This window comes from Eucyclogobius newberryi, unplaced genomic scaffold (genome assembly GCF_026437365.1).
Source record: "Eucyclogobius newberryi isolate DKJ021-1_F unplaced genomic scaffold, fEucNew1.0.hap1 SCAF_16, whole genome shotgun sequence".
NCBI lineage: Eukaryota > Metazoa > Chordata > Actinopteri > Gobiiformes > Gobiidae > Eucyclogobius > Eucyclogobius newberryi.
The window spans coordinates 26,589,719-26,606,756 of record NW_027315790.1 but is presented as its reverse complement, the minus strand read 5'-3'; the positions used below and the strand labels follow the sequence as shown (position 1 = coordinate 26,606,756).

General features: G+C 41.7%; 1 protein-coding gene across 1 annotated transcript; it reads left to right on the top strand.

Moving 5' to 3' along the window:
• Positions 1-1,532: 1,532 nt before the first annotated feature.
• neu1 (neuraminidase 1) lies at positions 1,533-16,531 on the top strand. Its single transcript, XM_072448167.1, has 7 exons — positions 1,533-1,625; positions 5,613-5,802; positions 6,441-6,703; positions 7,496-7,678; positions 14,017-14,236; positions 15,435-15,657; positions 16,356-16,531. Exons 1-6 carry the CDS (start codon positions 1,557-1,559, stop codon positions 15,653-15,655), a joined length of 1,146 nt encoding a protein of 381 aa, XP_072304268.1. The 5' UTR covers positions 1,533-1,556; the 3' UTR covers positions 15,656-15,657; positions 16,356-16,531.
• Positions 16,532-17,038: the final 507 nt, after the last annotated feature.

Sequence of the window (17,038 nt, the reverse complement as noted above, 5' to 3'; positions counted from 1 at the left end):
ACAGTCAAAGATTCGGCAAATACAGAAATGGGTTAGGCCTTTACTATTACTCACTATTATTCTTAGCGTGGTGAACTGGTTTGACAAGCACCACACTGTATGATACATTTAACTTTCATTATGTTCAATGAATTCAGTTTATTTGACATAAACCTACAATGGACAAAAGGTCAAGGTAAATTCAGTTAGGTCAAGGTAAATTCAGTTAAATCAATGTTTAATTCTGCTACAAAGTTAAGCCTATGATTTGTTTACTTACATGTGCTGTGTTATCTGCTCCAGTGACCAGTATTCAGCTCAATCCTCCTCGAAAGTGCTTCACAATCTATTTGTCTGATCATTTTAGCTCCTCCTTGTAGTAAATGCCACTGCATGTCTGATGTAATTCAGTAAAGTGCGCCCTCTTGTGGTCAAAGTCTATAGTGTACTGTCATTACATTGCTATTATGTGGAGTCATGATGATAATAATGGTTAAAAATCCTCCTGTTGCAATGTGATGAAGGACACATTTACAAATACAAGGATGTCATGTACCTTAACTACAAAATTAAGTACTAAACTGTTGAGCCTGGTTTGAGACTGTCTTTCATCCCTTAAAATCTCACTTTGACTCAGGCGTCCGCGGTCTATTACTGTGAAAACTCCTTCCCCTTTTGCATTTCATTCCTCAAAACATGTGATCAGTAACAGTCTGAGTGTGTTTTTAAGAAGTCTGACTCAAGGCTGACTTTCTAAACTATGAGGAAGCATTTGAATTGTTGCATTTTAAGATTCTATGTAAATTATCTTATAAGATTACATATGTTTGCAAGAGGCCATACCAGTGCTCACTTAGTGTTTATATAATAAGAACTGGACTTTCAAAGAGGAAAAGCAAAACAACAAAAAAACATTGTTGCCTGATGCATTGACAGTTTATATAAATTACACTAGCTGCCATTTTGTATTTATTTTTTATCTTTATTTTACCAGGCAAAACAACAGAACATAGAACTATTTATTATTTACAAAGGTTAAATATACATAACATTCAGCAGGAATATATTCTTAACAGTCCATGCATTAGGCTATATAATGTTTAATTTTTCTTTTTCTTTTGTTACACCCTACTGTGGGCCGCATAGTATCAAAAGAAAATCTGGATTACACAGACATTGGCGTAAGAAAATCACAATTTGCATCAAACATAGGCTAAAAATGTAACTTTACTGATGAAAAAGACTGCATAAAGATAAAATATAGCAAAATTAAGTGACATATATAGGCCTAATCCAATGAGATGAGCTGCCATGCCTGTCTTAATGAAATATATGGAAAAACTGACACAACATGTATTATACGACTTATTAAAATGTAATTGAAAGTAAATAGTTTCCCTTTACACTTCCGCTTTTGACGGGGATCACGTGACCGCGCTTCTGGTCACGTGACTCTCGCTGTACTTCGGGATGGGACTGAGCTGAAGAGGACACACACGGCTTCTTTTCGTCTTTAATCGCGTCCTTTTCGCTTGTTTTCACCGTTTCTCGTGACCCCTTCACCCGTGGCTGTTGCCATGACGCGGCTCGTGCTCCTGACGCTGCTGTTGACCGCGACGTGGGTCTCAAACAGCGCGAGTTTAGAGGTGAGTGTCACTTTTGTGGTGAGATTCTGGACATAAATAACCAATGTGTACGATCATTTTTTTTAATTCATAATAATATTCTGTAAGGTCTTCATTCATTTTCAGTTTTTTTGTTTTGACTGGGGGGAAATGTTTGCCTATCTTACGATTGGTATTGGTTTGTTAATGTGTGAGATATGCACAGCTTCTTATCTTTATTTCAAAAGCATCTGACTGGTTTTGTGTCGTTAATGAGTTGTTAATGTGTAGCTTTTCTATAAAGGAGATGCACTGACAACATGCCAGTGTAGGTAAATAATTAATCATAAAGACTGCATAAAGATATCTAAACTTTATTGCACTGGGGCTTATCTCTAGTAAACACATGTAATCGAGTTCAGTGAGATTGAGAATTTCATATCAATCTAATTCAACGTCTCTTACACCGGTCTTATTTTTGTTATGCCTTACTGCATACTAAGTATATGTAAATGTTTTCTCAAGGCGTTTATTTACTTCTTTTATTTCACGCGTTTTATCACAGACCTGAGTTCAGTGAAGAAACAATTGATTTAAACTCAACTGAGTTTCTGATTCTCAGCTGTTATTTATAACACCATAGTCCTGCTTTCAAGTTGGGTCTTTCCTGGTTTAAAAAAAAGCACATTTCTGACGTGCTCATGTTATTGTATAATCTGATAATGACAACGCTGCAGGTCAAATTTCCAAACAGGTTTTGTCAGATACTCTGTTCACACTTCCATTTTACCTCTGGAGAGGTTCTGCTCCAGAACAGGCTCTCCCAGCTCAACGTTGGCTGGGGAAGAATGTCTGACACTCGGCTGGTGTCCTTGTGCAGCGGTAACAACCTGGAGTTCAATGCCCAGAAGACAGTGGAGATGATTGTGATTCTTCAGGAGGAGAACCAGAAGAACTGGTTCTCCTCCTGAAGAACTGGTTCTCCTCCTGAAGAACTGGCTCTCCTCCTGAAGAACTGGTTCTCCTCCTGAAGAACTGGCTCTCCTCCTGAAGAACTGGCTCTCCTCCTGAAGAACTGGCTCTCCTCCTGAAGAACTGGTTCTCCTCCTGAAGAACTGGCTCTCCTCCTGAAGAACTGGCTCTCCTCCTGAAGAACTGATTCTCCTCCTGAGTGGCTCCAGCGCCACTGTCTCTCTCGCGTTCACCTGTCCATCTGAAGGAGTCAGATCTCTCCTTCACTGTGGAACTCCTCCAGGTTTGTACTTTTTTCCCAAGGAGGTTTGTAGTTTTTTCCTGGTTGAGAAGGAGGGTCTAAGGACAGGGGACTCTGAGACATCGCCAAGTCCCTATGGACATTGTTCAGTCTGTTTTTCACTGTCGCCCTCCGAGACAACCACTGTTGTGATTTTGGGCGTTACAAAAATAAATTGAATTGAATCGTGGACTTCATGGGAGCCACAGCCCCCCAGCACCATCACAGTCTCCCCCATATCCACCATGGACTCCCTCCACTTCCTCTCACCAACATCACCCAGGACCTCATCAAGAAGGCCCAGCAGAGGATGTACTTCCTGCGGCAGCTGAGGAAAGCCAAGCTGACAGCGGAGATGATGGTGCAGTTCTACACGGCCATCATCGAGTCCATCCTCACCTCCTCCATCACCGTGTGGTACGCTGGAGCCACAGCCAGGGACAAACAGAGACTGTAGCGCATTGTGCACTCTGCTGAGATGGTGATCGGCCGCAGGACCTGTACGTCTCCAGGACGCAGGACCTGTACGTCTCCAGGACGCAGGATGCAGGACCTCTACGTCTCCAGGACGCAGGACCTGTACGTCTCCAGGACGCAGGATGCAGGACCTGTACATCTCCAGGACGCAGGATGCAGGACCTCTACGTCTCCAGGACGCAGGACCTGTACGTCTCCAGGACGCAGGATGCAGGACCTGTACGTCTCCAGGACGCAGGACCTGTACGTCTCCAGGACGCAGGATGCAGGACCTGTACGTCTCCAGGACGCAGGACCTGTACGTCTCCAGGACGCAGGATGCAGGACCTCTACGTCTCCAGGACGCAGGACCTGTACGTCTCCAGGACGCAGGACCTGTACGTCTTCAGGATGCAGGACCTCTACGTCTCCAGGACGCAGGACCTGTACGTCTCCAGGACGCAGAACCTGTACGTCTCCAGGACGCAGGACCTGTACGTCTCCAGGACGCAGGACCTGTACGTCTCCAGGACGCAGGATGCAGGACCTCTACGTCTCCAGGACGCAGGACCTCTACGTCTCCAGGACGCAGGACCTGTACGTCTCCAGGACGCAGGATGCAGGACCTGTACGTCTCCAGGACGCAGGACCTGTACGTCTCCAGGACGCAGGATGCAGGACCTCTACGTCTCCAGGATGCAGGACCTGTACGTCTCCAGGATGCAGGACCTGTACGTCTCCAGGACGCAGGACCTGTACGTCTCCAGGACGCAGGACCTGTACGTCTCCAGGACGCAGGACCTGTACGTCTCCAGGACGCAGGACCTGTACGTCTCCAGGACGCAGGACCTGTACGTCTCCAGGACGCAGGACCTGTACGTCTCCAGGGCGCAGGATGCAGGACCTGTACGTCTCCAGGACGCAGGACCTGTACGTCTCCAGGACGCAGGACCTGTACGTCTCCAGGACGCAGGATGCAGGACCTGTACGTCTCCAGGACGCAGGATGCAGGACCTGTACGTCTCCAGGACGCAGGATGCAGGACCTGTACGTCTCCAGGACGCAGGATGCAGGACCTGTACGTCTCCAGGACGCAGGAGGCAGGACCTGTACGTCTCCAGGACACAGGATCTGTACGTCTCCAGGACGCAGGATGCAGGACCTGTACGTCTCCAGGATGCAGGACCTGTACGTCTCCAGGACGCAGGATGCAGGACTTGTACGTCTCCAGGATGCAGGACTTGTATGTCTCCAGGATGCAGGACTTGTACGTCTCCAGGATGCAGGACCTATACGTCTCCAGGATGCAGGACCTGTACGTCTCCAGGACGCAGGATGCAGGACCTGTACGTCTCCAGGATGCAGGACCTGTACGTCTCCAGGACGCAGGATGCAGGACCTGTACGTCTCCAGGACGCAGGATGCAGGACCTGTACGTCTCCAGGATGCAGGACCTGTACGTCTCCAGGACGCAGGATGCAGGACCTGTACGTCTCCAGGACGCAGGATGCAGGACCTGTACGTCTCCAGGACGCAGGATGCAGGACCTGTACGTCTCCAGGATGCAGGACATGTACGTCTCCAGGACGCAGGATGCAGGACTTGTACGTCTCCAGGATGCAGGACTTGTACGTCTCCAGGATGCAGGACCTGTACGTCTCCAGGACGCAGGACCTGTACGTCTCCAGGACGCAGGATGCAGGACCTGTACGTCTCCAGGACGCAGGACCTGTACGTCTCCAGGACGCAGGATGCAGGACCTGTACGTCTCCAGGACGCAGGACCTGTACGTCTCCAGGACGCAGGATGCAGGACCTGTACGTCTCCAGGATGCAGGACCTGTACGTCTCCAGGACGCAGGACCTGTACGTCTCCAGGACGCAGGATGCAGGACCTGTACGTCTCCAGGAGTCTGATTTATGGTTCATTTTTTAATGTTACACCTTTTAACTGAAGCAAGTTCCTTGTTTGTGAATTTACTTCACTTCACTGACAATGGCGTTTCATTTTTTTCCTAGTTCTGATTCTGATTAAGCTCAAATACAGCGCTATGAACACAGAAGTGCATCAATGAACAAATTTAATAACAAACTATTACAAAGTAAAGAAGTCCTCTGCATTTCTTGCCGTCTTAATTTTGGGGCAAAGTTTCATTTGATGAAACCACTAACATTTGAATCTCTCAGTTGACAGGAAAACAGGTTAAATAAAGTTAGCATTGGTTATAGACCTCCATTTAAAAGTCCCAAGCTGATCATTGAGAACATGAAATGACTTGATGAATTGCAGTTATTTTGAGTCCTTCCTCTTTTTATTCTCAGCTCAACCCGCTGGTGCTGGAAGAGCAGTTGTTGTGGGTGAGCGGAGCCCAGGGCCATGTCAACATTTATAGGATCCCTCTCCTCACCTCCACTCCAAAGGGAAGTCTGCTGGCCTTTTGTGAAGGGCGAAAGAAATCGGGGGCCGATGTAGGTGCCAAGTTCCTCGCCATGAGACGCTCCACAGACAAAGGTACGACAACAACAACATTATTACGATTATTATTATTATTATTATTATTATTATTATTATTAACAACACATAATATTAGTATTATTATCATTATATTAAAAATAATAATACTACTATCGTCTGTCGCTTTCACCGTAAAAGAATTGTGAGAAAAAATATCGAACAAGATTATGACTGATTATTGATCATAGACAGACGTATCGGTGTGGCACAATACGGCTGATAGAAAAGGTCAGTTAGTTTGGAATTGGAAATTCCCATTTGTGAACTCTGAGATGGTCGAGAGACGAGATAAACTTTGACATGTTACAATAATGTTAATCACCACAAAGTGAATCTAAGCGATTAACGAGCTCATAGGCGACATAAACATTTCAGTTTCAATCTGAAATTACTTTATTTAACATTAGCTTAACATTTACATTTCTTTAGCATTAGCCAAATTGAGTAAATTCCGTTCTGGAACGTTCTGAAGTTGTAATTTACAAATGGGAAATGACAGATGCACTAAATGGAGAATTACTATATGAATATCCAATTGACACAGGGATCTGATCACAATTAGGTTTTAGTTGCTGTATCGCCCAGCCTTGGTCCATGTGTCAGAACCCTGTAAACTGAATCCCTTTCTCCTGCAGGCTCCACCTGGTCTCCCACGGTCTTCATTGTGGACGACGGTCAGACACCGGACGGTCTGAACCTGGGCTCTGTGGTGGTGGACGAGGATTTGGGCGCCATCATTCTGATTTACAGCGTTTGTTTCTTCCAGTACCATTGCAACCCCCCCAGCACCATGATGTTACAGAGCCTGGACGACGGACTAACCTGGGGCAAACCGCGAAACCTCTCCCATCAATTAGGCGTCAAAGCATTTGCTCCTGGACCAGGGCTGGGTGTACAGGTATGAGAATGATAATAGTAGTATTTAATCATACACAAATAAAACAAACATAATCAATGCTAAAACCAGTATTGAAACTAATTGGAAGTATCAATAATGATGAAAATAAAGCACATAAATAGCAACAAATTTAACCTTTAAAATGGTCTTGATCTATGTCATAACTAAACCACATGGTAATATTATAAAAAACTACTATAATTTTTTTAATGAAAGTGTTTTAATTATTGTGGTATTGAAATGGTTTCCTTTGAAATAATTATTGTAACAACACTCACAGTTAGGATCAATCCTAAATTAATAGATTTAGATAAAGCTCAACTTTGGAAAGCGACAACAATCAATTTGCAACAAAAAAGTGTTTCAAAATAACAGATAGCAGTCATTTGTGTAATGCAGAATTGTACAGAAATATAACAAAAGCAAAAAGAAAAACATGTTTTTTTTATTTCAGTGCTTAATGTAACAAAGAATTAAGGAATCAAATAGTAATTTTAAGCCATTGATGTTATTCCTGTCCCCATCTCACTTAAATATTAAAGTCCTAGTAAATATTATTATTGTCATTATATTATTATTGTCATTAAATTAACTTGATAAAACAACTTAAATATTGTTTTAAATCTCAGCATTCATTCTGTCATTAACATAAACAAGAAAGACTTTCAATCCGTGCAGTTGAAGACAAAACATTTTTCAAATGTCTCCCACCAAAGTCTGAACCCTGCTCCAAACATCCAGACTCCATTCACTCTCAATTAAAGCCCAGCGATGATGTATTTTCCTCAACAGAAGAAGTACGAGCCAGCAAAAGGGCGTCTGGTGGTGTGTGGACACGGGACTCTACAAGGAGACGGGGTTTTCTGCATCCTCAGCGATGATCACGGCAAAAACTGGTACAACGGAGCGGCGCTGAAGAGCATCCCGTACAACCAGCCCAAAAAAGCACAAGACTTCAACCCAGACGAGTGCCAGGTAATCTTCCTCTGCTAATACACCATGGTACATTCACTGCCTGATCAAACACAAGTATAAACCTGTATTTAACTATAAACAAATGGTTTGGGGCGACATTGATATAAAATCCATTCTGAGGAAACCTTAATCTGCAACGGCGATTAGAACCTTCACGTTCAGACCACATTAGATTAGATCAGGATAAATAAAGGTTAAATAAAATGAAACCTGCCTTTAAAGGTCTTGGTTGACGTCCGCACAAAGCAGGAATGGACAAGAGTTTCCCAAAAAAATGTGTATCAAAATTAGATACTAATTTGAACAAAAAGTAAAGTATTGTAAAAAGAATCACCTACATATGACATAATTTAACTTTTCCAGAATAATTTGATGATGATCTGTATCAGAAATATTAGAAGACCACATCTTGAAAATGACACAATATTGTAAAAAAAGGAGTAATAAAATGATAATTGTGGTATCAAAATTGTGACAGCCCTAGAATGCACTGTAAAATTAACAAAAACATTTACAAAATACCACGTCATACTCTTCAGGTTACACCTTTTAAATCATTTTTATTCTCTCTTTTTGCAGTCTTTTAAACTGTGTTTATATGAGGCGATGCACTTGATATGCCTTTTATGATATATCTTCCACCTCCAGGTAAAATCCTTCCATTGGACAGTTATTGGTCAGGGCAAGGTTCAGAAACATATTATCTCAGAAGAATGAGGTCAGCTCCCTAAACATACTATTCTGTCAATGGATGTTTTCTTCTCTGAATTGAGGCAGTGTTCATTCATACTTACACACACATCTCATTCAAACTGGGTGTAAAGAGGGACTAAACACAGACCTAAACCAGGACAAGTGAACACGGCCTCTGGGTGTGTGCTTTCAGTTTGATATAATTATTTTTGTTTGTAATTTACTATTTAAAAATGTCCTTGAATGGCATCACATTTGCTTTGTTTGGTTCACGTTTAGTAATAATCACATATTTACTGATCTTTGTTGGGTTAAATAGTGATGTTACATAGTGCAAAAAGTAGCTCAAATAAAATTTTATTTTATTACATGCAAACTGAAACAGATCAGAATGTACAATAATATTCGAGAACTGAATCGTGGTCTCATCCCTGTGATCTGCTATTTTGGTGGTATCATAATTTAGACGTTTTTTACAAATTGTTTTGGCTTTAGCGTTAACCTGACCCCTTGTGGTTCATAATCCACACTGCAATGAGAACCTGGGGGGGAATATTGATGATTTGATTATAATACATGATATGAAATTAGTCTTTTTTTAAATCAATTTACCATCTGTTTTTGATGTAATTTTATTTTTAACAGTTTTTGTTTATTGGTTAAAAATGTACCTCTCATTTAAATGGCAGTGCTGGTGGTCTGTATGTATCAAATCAATTTATTTTTGTAAGACCCAAAATCACAACAACAGTTGCCTCTGAGGGCCACAGGGAGAAATGAATCAACAATGTCTGTGGTGGCGATGAAGTCAGACAATGTCTGTGGTGGCGAGGGACGATGTCCCAGGGTCCTCTGTCCTTAGACTCTCCTTCTCGGCCAGGAAAAACTACAAAAAAAACCTCTTTGGGAAAAAAGCGTAGAAACCTGGAGGAGTTCCAGTGAAGGAGAGATCCGACTCTCACAGACGGACAGACGGACACAAGGGAAACTGGAACTGGACCCACTCTTCAGGCAGATGAGGGACCGACTGAGGCGAACTGGACCCACTCTTCAGGCAGATGAGGGACCGACTGAGGCGAACTGGACCCACTCTTCAGGCAGATGAGGGACCGACTGAGGCGAACTGGAGCCACTCTTCAGGCAGATGAGGGACCGTCGGAGGCGAACTGGACCCACTCTTCAGGCAGATGAGGGACCGTCGGAGGCGAACTGGACCCACTCTTCAGGCAGATGAGGGACCGTCTGAGGCGAGCTGGACCCACTCTTCAGGCAGATGAGGGACCGTCGGAGGCAAGCTGGACCCACTCTTTAGGCAGATGAGGGACCGTCGGAGTCAAGCTGGACCCACTCTTCAGGCAGATGAGGGACCGTCCACACAGGGCAGGGACCACTTCACCAGGAGAGGGGCATCTGGGTCCACAGGTCCTCAGGAGTGAGAGAAAGGAAAAAGAAGGCGGTGAACAGTTTGCAAGTGGAATTAAAAAATAAATATTGTTTGATAGCATAAGTAGTCAGAAGAAGAGGATAGTGCTCAAGCTGTCATACTTCCCCCAGCATAGTTACTCCTAGGGCAGCGTAGCTAAAGCTGTGGGTTTATGTTTCTGTTCCTAACTAGTCTGACCATAAGCGATTTCGAAGAGGAACGTTTTAATCCTGGACTTAAATGAAGAGACTGTGTCAGCATATTTAACATGGGTCGGGAGCTGATTCCATAACACAGGAGCTTGGTAGCTAAACGCTCTACCTCCTACAGTACTTTTAGAGACTCTTGGGACCACCAGAAGGCCAGCATTCTGAGAGCGAAGAGCTCTGTTTGGATGATATGGTTCTATAGCATCTTTGAGGTAGGATGGGGCCATGTCATTTATGGCTTTGTAGGTCAAGAGTAGAATTTTAAATTTGATTCTAAACTCGACGGGGAGCCAGTGAAGAGACTTCAGCACTGGCGTAATGTGCTCTCTTCTTTTTGTTCCTGTTAGTAATCTTGCTGCTGCATTTTGAACCAGTTGAAAGCTTTTTATGGAGCTTTTAGGACACGCTGCAAGCAGGGAGTTACAGTAGTCTAATCTAGTCGTTACAAATGCATGGATAAGTTTTTCGGCATCGCTTTTAGGCAGGATTCTTCTGATTTTGGCTATGTTGCGCAAATGGAAATAGGCTGTTTTACAAGCTTGATTTATATGAGCTTTAAATGAGAGCTCCTGGTCAAATAAGACGCCAAGATTTCTTACAGTAGAACTAGAGGCTACACTAACATTGTCCAGTGTGACTATCTGCTCAGATAGACCGTCTCGTAGATGCTTAGGGCCAAGCACAATGACCTCGGTTTTTTCAGGGTTAAGAAGCAGGTAGTTTAGTGTCATCCAGGTTTTTATCTCCTTCACACAAGCACTAAGTCTGTCTACTTGATCGCTCTGATCAGGTTTCATTGATAAATACAGCTGAGTGTCATCTGCATAGCAGTGGAAGTTAATGTCATGCTTTCTGATAATGTTGCCTAATGGCAGCATATAAAGAGTAAACAGAATTGCACCGAGTACTGAACCCCATTGGCACACCGTAAGTTACTTTAGAGCATGGTGAGGAGCTCTTGTTTACATTAACAAATTGGTACCTATCAGATAAATAGGATTTAAACCAGCTGAGGGCTGTTCCTCCAACACCTACATCACATTCTAACCTCTGCAGTAGAATATTGTGGTCAATGGTGTCAAACGCTGCGCTGAGGTCCAACAGAACCAGGATTGAGACCAGTCCATCGTCAGCGGCTAATAACAAATCATTTGTGACTTTAACTAGTGCAGTTTCAGTGCTGTGGTGGGCTCTGAACCCTGACTGGAAAACTTCAAATAAGTTATTGTCCTGCAGGTGGCGACAAAGCTGTTTTACTACAACTTTTTCAAGGATTTTAGAGACGAAGGGAAGATTTGAAATAGGTCTGTAGTTTACCAATAGGTCGGGATCTAGATTAGGCTTTTTCAGAAGAGGTTTAATGACTGCATGTTTGAAGGACTGTGGAACATAGCCACTTTCGAGTGAAGTATTTATTATAGTAAGAATAGTGTCTATAATTAGGGGGAGAATGTCTTTGAGGAGTCTGCTTGGAATGGGGTCTAGGACACAAGTTGAGCTTTTAGAGGACATAATGGCTGAAGTTATCTCTGCTTGATCAACAGCTGTAAACCTTTCTAAGTTTACAGGTGGATTTATATGGGACGTTAGATTTACAGCTTGGGCTAGTTCAGGGCTAATAGCGGGGGTAATTTCATCTAATTTATCTCTGATTGTTTTTATTTTATTGTTAAAAAATAGGAGGAAATCATCAGAGCTGAGTGTAGCTGGGATTGAGGGCTCTACTGCACTGTGACAGTTTGTTAGCCTAGCTACAGTGCTGAAAAGGGATTTAGTGTTACTTTTGTTGACTTCTATTAGATTTGAATAATATCTGGTTTGGGCCTTACGCAGAGCCTGCTTATAGGACAGCAGGCAACTTTTCCATGCTTTTAGGGATTCTTCTGTGTGAGAGCGACGAAATAATCCCTCTAACTTTCTAACTCTTTGTTTATGTGAACGCAGTTCTTGGTTGTACCATGGGGAGGCGCGCTTTGGCCTAATGACCTTCTGTTTTAACAGACTTCAGAGAATTCATGGTCAAGTCGACACATTGATCACTTATACTGGGACTAAAGCTGTTCTCAGCAGGATCACATGACATGTCACTGAATATTGGCTCTATTATTTCTTTGAATTTTGAGATAGATTTTTCAGATATTGTCCTTTTCATTATAACTTTATTTTGTGGGACTGGATGATCTTTAAGAATAAACTGAAAGGTAATTAGGAAATGATCTGACAATATAGGGTTTTGAGGGAGGACAATGAGGTCACTAATCTCTGTTCCATACGTTAGGACAAGATCCAGAGTGTTCTTGTGAGTGTGAGTCGGTTTATTTACATTCTGAGTGAAACCAATGCTGTCTAACAAGGCGCTGAAGGCATTACTGAGAGCGTCATCACTCATGTTCACGTGGATATTAAAGTCTCCAGCTATAACTATTTTATCCCAGGCTAACACTAAGTTTGATATAAAGTCAGAAAACTCTGTTAAAAACTCTGAATAGGGACCAGGGGGTCGGTAGATAACTATGAACAAAACTCCTTTTTGGTTTTTCATATTTGGACATGTGATCGACAGCATAAGGCTTTCAAATGAGTGAAATGCATTGTTAGTTTTAGGGCTCATGAGTAGGCTTGAGTGTGAGATCACTGCCACACCACCACCTCGGCCTGTGCTCCTGGCGGTCTGAAAGTTAACATGGGTGGGTGGGGTGGACTCATTTAGTCTGACGTAGTCGTCTTGTTGAAGCCACGTTTCAGTTAGAGCTAGAAGATCTATGTTATAGTCACTAATTAATTCATTAACTAAGAGCGATTTGGAGGAAATTGCTCTAATGTTTAGCAGTCCACATTTTACGTGTTTATTCATTTGTATATTTGTGTCATTTGTGATTGTTATTTTCCTTAAGTTATTTGGTCTGACGCCTGAAATATTTTTTCTGAGATGTGACTTTTTGGCATTATTTGTACGAGGAACACGAGGGACACACACAGTCTCTATCTGTCTTGAATCTGAACACTTCACATGTAACAGAACGGGCGAGAGTTCGGCGACAGAGGAGCGTCTTGAACTGCTGCTCTGCGCCCGGGGCTCATCCCTAGATGGTCACATGTAATTATCTGGTTCTTTAGATCTTTAGTAATCTGGCCTAAATCCTTTTTTAATTTAGTCCACGTTTAATTGCAAGGTCAAAGAGGTGGGCTCTAAATTGAAAAAGGGGGTAATGTCGGGAAGTTGTTTTGAAGATATTGAAGCAAAATTTGTAAAAAGATGCAAAAGCAAGACTAAAGCGGGAATAAAGCGAGACTAAAACAAGACTAAAGCGGGAATAAAGCGAGACTAAAGCGAGACTAAAGCGAGACAAAAACAAGACAAAAACAACACTAAAGCAAGACTTTCTCCCGCTTGTCTGTCTCTTTCTCCCTCTTGTCTCTTTTCTCCTCTTGTCTCTTTTCTCTTCTTGTCTCTTTCTCCCTCTTCTGTCTCTTTCTCCCTCTTGTCTGTTTCTTTCTCCCTCTTGTCTGTCTCTTTCTCCCTCTTGTCTGTCTCTTTCTCCCTCTTGTCTGTCTTTTTCTCCCTCTTGTCTGTCTTTTTCTCCCTCTTGTCTGTCTTTTTCTCCCTCTTGTCTGTCTTTCTCCCTCTGGTCTCTTTCTCCCTCTTGTCTGTCTCTTTCTCCTTCCTGTCTGTCTTTTTCTCCCTCTTGTCTGTCTCTTTCTCCCTCTTGTCTGCCCTTTTCTCCCTCTTGTCTGCCCTTTTCTCCCTCTTGTCTGTCTCTTTCTCCCTCTTGTCTGCCCTTTTCTCCCTCTTGTCTGCCCTTTTCTCCCTCTTGTCTGTCTCTTTTTCCCTCTTGTCTGTCTCTTTTTCCCTCCTGTCTGTCTCTTTTTCCCTCCTGTCTGTCTCTTTCTCCCTCCTGTCTGTCTCTTTCTCCTTCCTGTCTGTCTTTTTCTCCCTCTTGTCTCTTTCCTCCTCTTTCCTCCTCTTGCCTCTTTCCTCCTCTTGCCTCTTTCCTCCTCTTGTCCGTTTTCAGCCCCTGGAGATGCCTGACGGTTCTATTGTCATAAACGTGAGGAACCAGAACCGCTACCACTGCAAGTGTCGCGTGATCGTCCACAGTTACGACGGGGGCCTGACTCTGCCCATCGACTACGTGAGGTTTGACGAAGAGCTCATCGACCCGGTGGTGGCCGCTGGAGCTCTGGTGAAGGACGGAGTCGTCTTCTTCACCAACCCACTCAACGACGCACAGAGTAAGAGGCAAAAAGCGAGGGAAAATTAATGGATTACCGTATTTATGGAATATAAGCCAAAAAATAGAGAAGACATTTTTTGTACTGGTATAAGTCGCACTGCGATTTAAAATAATAACAGATTAGAGAACATGGTGAATAGGTATACGTATGCTAACGCTAACACCTTCAGCTACATGACGCACAGACAACGAAATATCGTAAGTGTCTGGTATGTTAACGTAACAAATTAACAGTTATTCAGATAACTATAGCATAAAGAACATGCTAACAGGTTTACCAAAGCATCAGTTTTACCCCAAATCACTAAATCCATTGAATTCTTCTTCCTCTGTGTCACTTCTAAACAACTCAACAAACTCTGGAGGAAGAGGAAGTGCAGATTCCTCTTCTGCGTCGCTTAGAGCCTAGAGCGCCCTCTTGAGGTTGCCTGTGTGAAAATGATAAACATGTGAAATGTGGTTGCCAGTGCCAAAATAACGGCCAGTGTGAAAATAACTACTTATTATAAGTCGCAGCCAAAACTATGAAAAAATACAAGAAAGCGACTTATAGTCCAGAAAATACGGTAAATCAAATTGAACCCCCATAGTACAAATATAAGTGATGAACGTGATGAATGTTCTTACTCATTTACTTGATTTTTTTATTCATCTTATTCAAAACAAATACAAAGTTTGTAGCCTGTTTTTTTAATCTCTTACTTACCTGTTTTTTTTTTACATTTTCCTGAACATAAACAATACATCGTACAAACTATACAGACTTCAATTCAACCAAACTGATCATTGACGCTTTGAAATGACTAAATCTCGATTATAATTTAATTACTTACACTTGCCTATTTACAATTAAGTTTTAAATATTTCACTGCAAAAAAGCAAGACGTATGCGCTTTTTTTTTTTTTTTTATTCTTCTCACTAGGACGTGTTAGAGTCCTACAATTCAAATGTAATCCTCGACCAACGTGTAGAACTAAATAAACCTAACATTTTATTAAAAACTAAATAAAATAACACAATAAAGCATCGGCACAAACTATGTTATTATTTGTCTTCCCTACTTTTCTTTTCTTGCAATTCTATTTGCTCTATAGTTGTGTTGATTGTTTTTGTTATACAAATTTAAATACTGTGACCGTTTAATTTCCTTTGTGGATTAATACAGTCTAATCTTCAGTCTTCTCTGTCCCGTCAGGAATTAACCTCACTTTGCGCTGGTCGCTGAATGATGGTAAATCTTGGGAGAAAAAATCGGTCCAGCTTTGGCCCGGACCCAGTGCCTACTCCTGCCTCACGTTTCTGGGGAGTGGCTCAGCCGAAGATCGAAGACACATTTATGTCATCTACGAAAAGGGACACAAAGTCTATGACGAGACTGTGTCGTTTGTCAAGATTCACCTTTACGGAGGTCTATAAAGGTAAAAGCTTGTGTTTCTGCTTGCATTCAGAGCAAAGGAAAGTGGTTGTTTATAAAATGTGCTTTACAGATATGGATTAGATTGAAAAGTTAAAGGTGCATTGTGGAACATGGGGGTATTTGCCTCCTACTATAACAGCTTTACCTGGAAAACTTTATTTCCATGGAGACGAGCAGGGCTACCTGGCAATCTCACAGTAAGGATGCATGCAAATAATAAAAATGCAAAGTTTCCATTCCGTGGAACATTCCAGGAAAAACAACGACATCTCCATGGAGACAAGCAGGTAGTAGATCAGAAGGTTACATAGTGCTGCTTTAAAATAACAATACAAGTTGAAATAATGATACAATTATTTTCGACGGACTGTTGGTTTGTTTGTTTATTTCAATGTCAAATGTATAGCACATGTAAAGCCTCGGAGTGCTGTGCTGAACATGCATTGTACAGTATACAAAATTGGAAACAAGGAAAACAGGAAAAAAAATACAGGTTTTATCAGATCCAAACTCAAAAAATATTTATTTCAACACAAGATTATCTGATCTGCACTGCATTAAAGGCCAACAATTAAGATTTTTTTTTTTAGTTTTTCATATTGAACTCGAGAAATGTTTTCCAGTGGTCCCTATTTTATCCTGGTTTTGTATACTTTACATTAATGTATTTTTTTAATACATTTTGTCTTTCTTTTCTAGGGTCCAGTATGGATGTTTATTTGCACCATTTTCTCAGGAACAAAAGGGGCTGTTGATGTAGATTATTCAACACATATTATAATAAAAAATGGTGTCTTGAATCAAGCTCAATTCTCAGTTTTATTATGTTAACAAAAATTCTTAGGTCTGTTTTATTCTTTCCTAATGTGAGACAAAATATGTGTCTTCAAATTTGCTGTGCAAATTTGAAGACACAAACTGTAATTATGCTTGTCTGCTTTGGTCAATCAATAAGTCTTCTTTTGGAAATTGCTTTACATTTTGAATGTAATTTTGGTCAACTCTGATGTGCCATATTTTATTTGCGAGGCTTTTAAATGAACTGTAAACAACAATGTTATTGTTACTGTACTGTATAATTACAGTATATATTTTTTGTAAAATGTAAATGATCTGATTTATAAAGAACAGGGTTGAAAAGAATAATCCATTGTGTCGAAAAGATATTTGATGAACCCACATGTTACATGATCTTTGTAAACTCTCCCCAAATAAACCACTTTGCGTTATACTCTGAGTTCACTGGCCATTCAATTATGTAATCTTTTTAGAGTCACTGTTAGTTCTAGATCTTTATTATAGAAACAAGTTTTTTGGACCATTTCACAGGTCGCATTTCTTGTTTGATTTTTGTCATTCAAGGTTCTTTTTGGCAATATTTT

Bases quoted from the DNA above. Each gene is read 5' to 3' on its own strand.
- neu1 (XM_072448167.1), top strand. From the start codon at position 1,557: ATGACGCGGCTCGTGCTCCTGACGCTGCTGTTGACCGCGACGTGGGTC. The intron at 5,803-6,440 runs GTACGACAACAA...TTTCTCCTGCAG, and splicing joins GAGACGCTCCACAGACAAAG to GCTCCACCTGGTCTCCCACG. The intron at 14,237-15,434 runs GTAAGAGGCAAA...CTGTCCCGTCAG, and splicing joins CCCACTCAACGACGCACAGA to GAATTAACCTCACTTTGCGC.